The sequence below is a fragment of the Mytilus trossulus genome, chromosome 14 (assembly GCF_036588685.1).
Source record: "Mytilus trossulus isolate FHL-02 chromosome 14, PNRI_Mtr1.1.1.hap1, whole genome shotgun sequence".
Lineage (NCBI taxonomy): Eukaryota > Metazoa > Mollusca > Bivalvia > Mytilida > Mytilidae > Mytilus > Mytilus trossulus.
In genome coordinates, this window is record NC_086386.1 from 13,250,994 (window position 1) to 13,256,734 (window position 5,741).

Genomic DNA, 5,741 nt, shown 5'->3' on the forward strand with positions numbered 1-5,741 from the left:
CCCACCAGCACCCGTCAGGACCAAATCACCAGCACAGTACGTTCTCTCGCAGGACAACCATACCCACCGTGATGCTGATTGTTAACAAATTGTCAGAGCGGAATTGGAATGAAGGTAGCAAGAAAATAAGGTAAATAAATACAACAGTTTCATATTAGTATAACTTTTATATCACACCATAGAATAAACCTATTAAGATACTAAAGATAACTGTTTTTACCAAACTATCATAATATTATAAATTCCAAATATAAATCAAGATGATGGGAACGTTTTTAATTCTACGGACATATTTACATGAATTTGTATTTATTTATTTGTAAGTTTCTAGTATATTTGTTGGTTGACGTTCATGATAAAAAAAAATTAATCGGTTAAATTTGTGAAGATGAAATATCTAAATGTCGATACGCTTCGTTCATCATCGTACTGATATATATATACATTGAATTTATACATTTTTGTCAGTCATTTAAATATTGGTAAAACTTAAATCGATGTTACACATATTTTACCTGATCTGGCTATATGTGTATTATAATAATAGGATTCATAACAACAAAGTTGTGAAATATAGAAAATAATTACACAAACCTAAGCAGATAATATGCGATATTTGTGTTAATGCTCTGGGAACAGGATTCTTTACAACAAAGTTGTGACTTATAAAGAAACAAAATGGCACAATCTGCAGTGAAGATTTGCGATATTTGTGTTAGTGCTCCAGGATCATGTTATTGTTTATCATGTGAACAAAGATTTTGTGAACATTGCAAAGCATTACATAAAAGACAGAAGATTTCTATGGATCACCAGTTTGAAGGTAGTTGTGAAGAATTACGGGACGAGACATCTCGGTGTTCGGATCATGACGAGAACTTCATATATATCTGTACTAGCTGTGATACGCCCGTTTGTCGACATTGTGTGACTGACAAGCATAATGGTCATAGAATGTCTGAGTTACAGGATTCAATTTATTTTTTAAAAGAAAAATTAGCAGCAATTGATTTAACAATAGGTGAAGCCAGTCAACATGTAGTAGATATAGAGAAAGGATTAAAGGTCTACGACCGTAGTATTGAGTCTGTTAAAAGAGCTATACGAAACGAAGGTGACAAGGTGAAATCTTTGGTTGATAAATATATTGATCAACAAATTGACACTCTTAAACAAAGCACTAAATCAGAAAAGAAAAAACTTAAGAAAAACCAAACAGACAATAAAATTTTCATTGAAAAGGCAAATGCATGGAATAACAGGAAAATAAAAATACTCAAACAACAGAAAGACACGATGACAGATGATCTGAAATCATTAATAGAGGAGGTAGATGGCATCCAAGCGGTACCAATACCAGCTTTTCCTTCTATACATTACACTATCACACCAGTATCTAAAGAAGATGTTGCCTCTCTAATTGGTACATACAAGATAAGGTTAGTATTTCTGTATTCCTTTCTATAACTCACACTATCACACTAGTATATGAAGAAGTTGTTGCCTCTCTAATTGGTACATACCAGATAAGGTTAGTATTTCTTTCTTCTCTTCTATAACTCCCAGTATCACATCAGTATCTAAAGAAGTTAATTCCTGTCTCATTGGTACATACAAGATAAGGTTAGTAATTCTGTCTTCCTTTCTATAAATCACACTATCACATCAGTATCTAAAGAAGTTGCTGCCTCTCTAATTGCTACATACAAGATAAGGTTAGTATTTATGTCTCCCTTTCTTTAACTCACACTATCAGACCAGTATATAAAGAAGTCATTGCTTGTCGCATTGGTACATACTAGGTTAGTAATTCTGTCTTCCTTTCTATAAATCACACTATCTTATCAGTATCTAAAGAAGTCATTGCCTGTCTCATTGGTTCATACGAGGTAATGGTAGTATTACTTTAATACCTTCAATAACTCCAACTATCACATCAGTACCTAAAGAAGTCATTGCCTGTCTCATTGGTATATACTAGGTTAGAGTAGTGTTTCTGTATTTACTTCTTTAACTCACACTATCACTTCAGTGTCTACAGAATTAATTGAGATTCACATGAATTTAGTTAATCACGTGACATTATTGTAAGTGAAGTTCCCTGTGTAAATTATAATTTATAATCAATGTAAAACGAACTTGGCATACATGTATAAATGTCCATTTTATTCCACTGATAAACGTAACGGTACCAAAATTGAACAGAGTACCCAAATTGCACATATTCAACATAAACAGCTGAACATTTTTTAAATGTTTTCTTTGAGGCTCAATGTTTTGTATTTTGATTATTTGACCTTCTAATATGACGTGCTTCTTTCGCTTTGTAAACAACACTATGGTAAAATTCTCGATATATCTATACTTAGCACAGACTCCGTGGTGTACTTAATATTGGCTGTTACAATATACTTCCCAAGTAAATCCACATGTATTGAAACCTATTTTCAAACCCTTTGCCGATTTATTGTTTTAAAAACTGCAATAAAAAAAAAGACAAATTCACTTTTATTTTTATTCGGCTGCATAATAAAAAGAAGTAATGCACAAGACATCGGAGAAACCAACAAAATCTATTAATGTTTTTGGCGCATTTAAGTTATTTCAAAACATCGTCATACAAATGATAACGCTAGAGTTGAAAGTTTTCTGTTACGTGAACATTTTCGTTTTTCTCGCTAACGCTCAGGATAAAATTCGAATATCACGGCCCAGGCCATGTGTAAATTTTTGTTTTGATCATTGAAAACCGTTGTTGAGAAAACTTTTAAAATAAGTGCAATTTGGGTACGGTCACGTTATAAGATAATCAATCGATGATAATTAGATATTCGTCAATAATTATAAAAAATACTTTTGTTAATGTTACAGTCAGACGAAGTGTGGAATTGAACAGTACAAGCACCAAAGTCAAAAGTGAGTACAACATCTTTTAGTTGCAAGCATAAAGATAAGACTAACAACATTTAAGAAATATAACGTGAAGATAAATTCATTTCGAGTACTAAACATTGTATAAACATTACAAGTGAAACACACGGTATAAACATTACAAATGAAACACATGGTATAAACATTACAAGTGAAACACATGCAATAAGCATTACAAGTGAAACACATGGTACAAACATTACAAGTGAAACACATGGTATAAACATTACAAATGAAAAACATGGTATAAACATTACATATGAAACACATGGTATAAACATTACAAGTTAAACAAATGGTATAAACATTACGAATGAAACACATGGTATAAACATTACAAATGAAACTCATGGTATAGACATTACAAGTGAATCACGTGGTACAAACAAATTCCAGGCACATCTGCAAACTTGATATGGGCAAACAATACACAAAACATGGTCGTAACGCATTTTAGGCATCAAACGTATAACTTACACATCTTGCGTTCATGTAATCTATAGTGTTCATCAATATACAGGTGTCAACACAATATGTCTCACTTAGGGCAATCCGCATCATCACCCCCTCAATATTATGATCATTATTATGTTAAAATAAATGTTTGTATGAAATTTTTCAGGTCAGTTCAACAGACGACTTTCCGTGAAGAAGGAATGTTTCTCAGGTGCAAGTTATGCGGGTACGTAACAATTACTTCAAAACCATAGCCAAACATAATAAGTATTGTATAAAATGTCATCATTAACAGGGATCCTACAGATCACATATCTGCATGTGTATAAATGAGTGTGTGCTGTGGTTTTTTTTTCAGTTTGTCACGAACATGTTCTTTAATTGTGTGGTGCTGAATGCCAATATCAATTCTAATGCATTTTGGATGTAACAATTTTTTTCATTGGCCTAAAGTTGCCGTCAAATCCACAATTGACCTGGCGTATCTTAGGGGGGGCCCGCTATTTTAAATTGATTGTATCAACAAATGTTCGATTTTTACTATATAGTCGAAAATAAAACAACACTTTCCTCGAATTCGCCGTTTTAATGTAATTTTATCCGAATTTGAAGCTTACAGGTAACGTAATAATCTCCAGTTTGTAAGTTTTCATTTGTATGACGTCACGTTTAGCCATGACGTCTTTGTGCCAGAATCATTCATGAAGTTTCACTTTTTTTCTATTTGTTTGATTTAGACATTTCTACAAGTTTTTTCGTATTATTTTCTTTTTTGGAATGCATTAGAATTGGAATAACAATACTGAAGTTAAAGAGTTGTCACCGTCAATTTTGATTTGACGGTCGCAAAATTCCGTCTTACTATCTCCACTTCTCGTCGCCTGTAAAACTGCATTTTCGACCGTCAAATTAAGGAATAACAGAACAGTACTTGAAGAGTTGCCACCGTCAATTGTAGATTTGACGGTCGCAAATGCAGTTAAAACTTGGCTAAACGTGACGTCACACACATGACTACTTACAAACTGGAGGTTATTACTATACATGTACGCTTCAAATTCGGATAAAATTATATTAAAACGGTAGGTATTGTTTTATTTTTGATTATATAGTAGTAATCGAACATTTGTTGATTCGATCAATTCAAAATGGCGGCTCCCTCCTTAGTAACGATTGGTCAACTGTGGATTTGACGGCAACTTTTAGCCAATGAAAATAATTGTTACATCCAAATTGCATTATAATCTACAATTGACGGTGGCAACTATTCAACTACAGTACTGTTATTCGTGAAGTACTGAACCAGGCCATGTTTTATATGACCTTATCATGACGAAATACAAATGATGATACGTTCTGACTCTTCACCTTTAACCACATCATTGATCGTATATTGAAATTATTTGTATTGATTGTTTATATTTTAACTGTGTTTTGTGTATAATTGCTGTGTCACCTAAATAAATTCTCCTGAGTTTCTTATATTGCTCTGATATTATTAAGATGTGCTCGCTATCCCACGACAATTAGTTTATATGACAATCAAAATGATTCAATAAGATTAGTTTTTATCATCTCATCTTGTATTAATTTTCACGCTTGAGCCGGTACGGCAAAAGTGAGTAAAGCAATCGAGTGGAAATGACCAATGATAATCTGTTTCTCCATATTTTACCTTTGATGACGTTGTCAATTTCATGTCAATTCTACTAGCAAAGCCACGTGCACCCTTAGATTCCAGCGATATTTCTCATAGTACTCGACTCCCCTGAAACAATAAATTATCAGTCAGCAAGATCATAGCAAAAATTAGTAAAATAGCAATAATGACAATTACAGTGGAATACCTAAGATGAATGGAAATTTACTCAAACACGCACGTAAATGATGAATAGCACATAAGTCTATTATACATTGTCAATAATTTTATTTTTGTTATATTTCAGAGGAGAGCGAATAGTTTCTTTCGAGTAAGTATTTTTTTATATTTATTGTTCTAAAGATTGAAAATAAACACACATAGAATTTTAACACTTCTAATGTAAATAGCATTTGCAAATATTTTCTTTAATACACGTATTCTTATTTAGGCGTTTAAAGGAAAAGTGAATAAATATCGTGTTTGTGTTAAACAAAAATGTATTTTTTTCATTAAAAATTGGGAAAACCGGTTATTTCGAAATACATATTTCCGGCCACGTTTTGGATACGAATATGTTTTGATGATTCGGTTGTACGACATTTACTATATGCCGAAAAGTGAAGTTAAAAAACAAAGCCTACATATTATGAAACTCCATGGGAAAATATACTGTACACAACGCGATGCATTGCATGCTCTCGTAAATCATTAG

At 32.5% G+C, this 5,741-nt stretch overlaps 1 protein-coding gene across 1 annotated transcript; it reads left to right on the forward strand.

Moving 5' to 3' along the window:
- Nucleotides 1-494: 494 nt before the first annotated feature.
- LOC134697487 (transcription intermediary factor 1-beta-like) lies at nt 495-5,361 on the forward strand. Its single transcript, XM_063559768.1, has 4 exons — nt 495-1,439; nt 2,872-2,916; nt 3,554-3,613; nt 5,334-5,361. The coding sequence occupies exons 1-4, from the start codon at nt 679-681 to the stop codon at nt 5,359-5,361; spliced, it is 894 nt and encodes a 297-aa protein (XP_063415838.1). The 5' UTR covers nt 495-678.
- The last annotated feature ends 380 nt before the right edge of the window (nt 5,362-5,741 follow it).

Coding starts and splice junctions, on each gene's coding strand:
- LOC134697487 (XM_063559768.1), top strand. CDS start 679: ATGGCACAATCTGCAGTGAAGATTTGCGATATTTGTGTTAGTGCTCCA. Junction 2,917..3,553: donor TACAAGCACCAAAGTCAAAA/GTGAGTACAACA, acceptor GAAATTTTTCAG/GTCAGTTCAACAGACGACTT. Junction 3,614..5,333: donor CTCAGGTGCAAGTTATGCGG/GTACGTAACAAT, acceptor GTTATATTTCAG/AGGAGAGCGAATAGTTTCTT.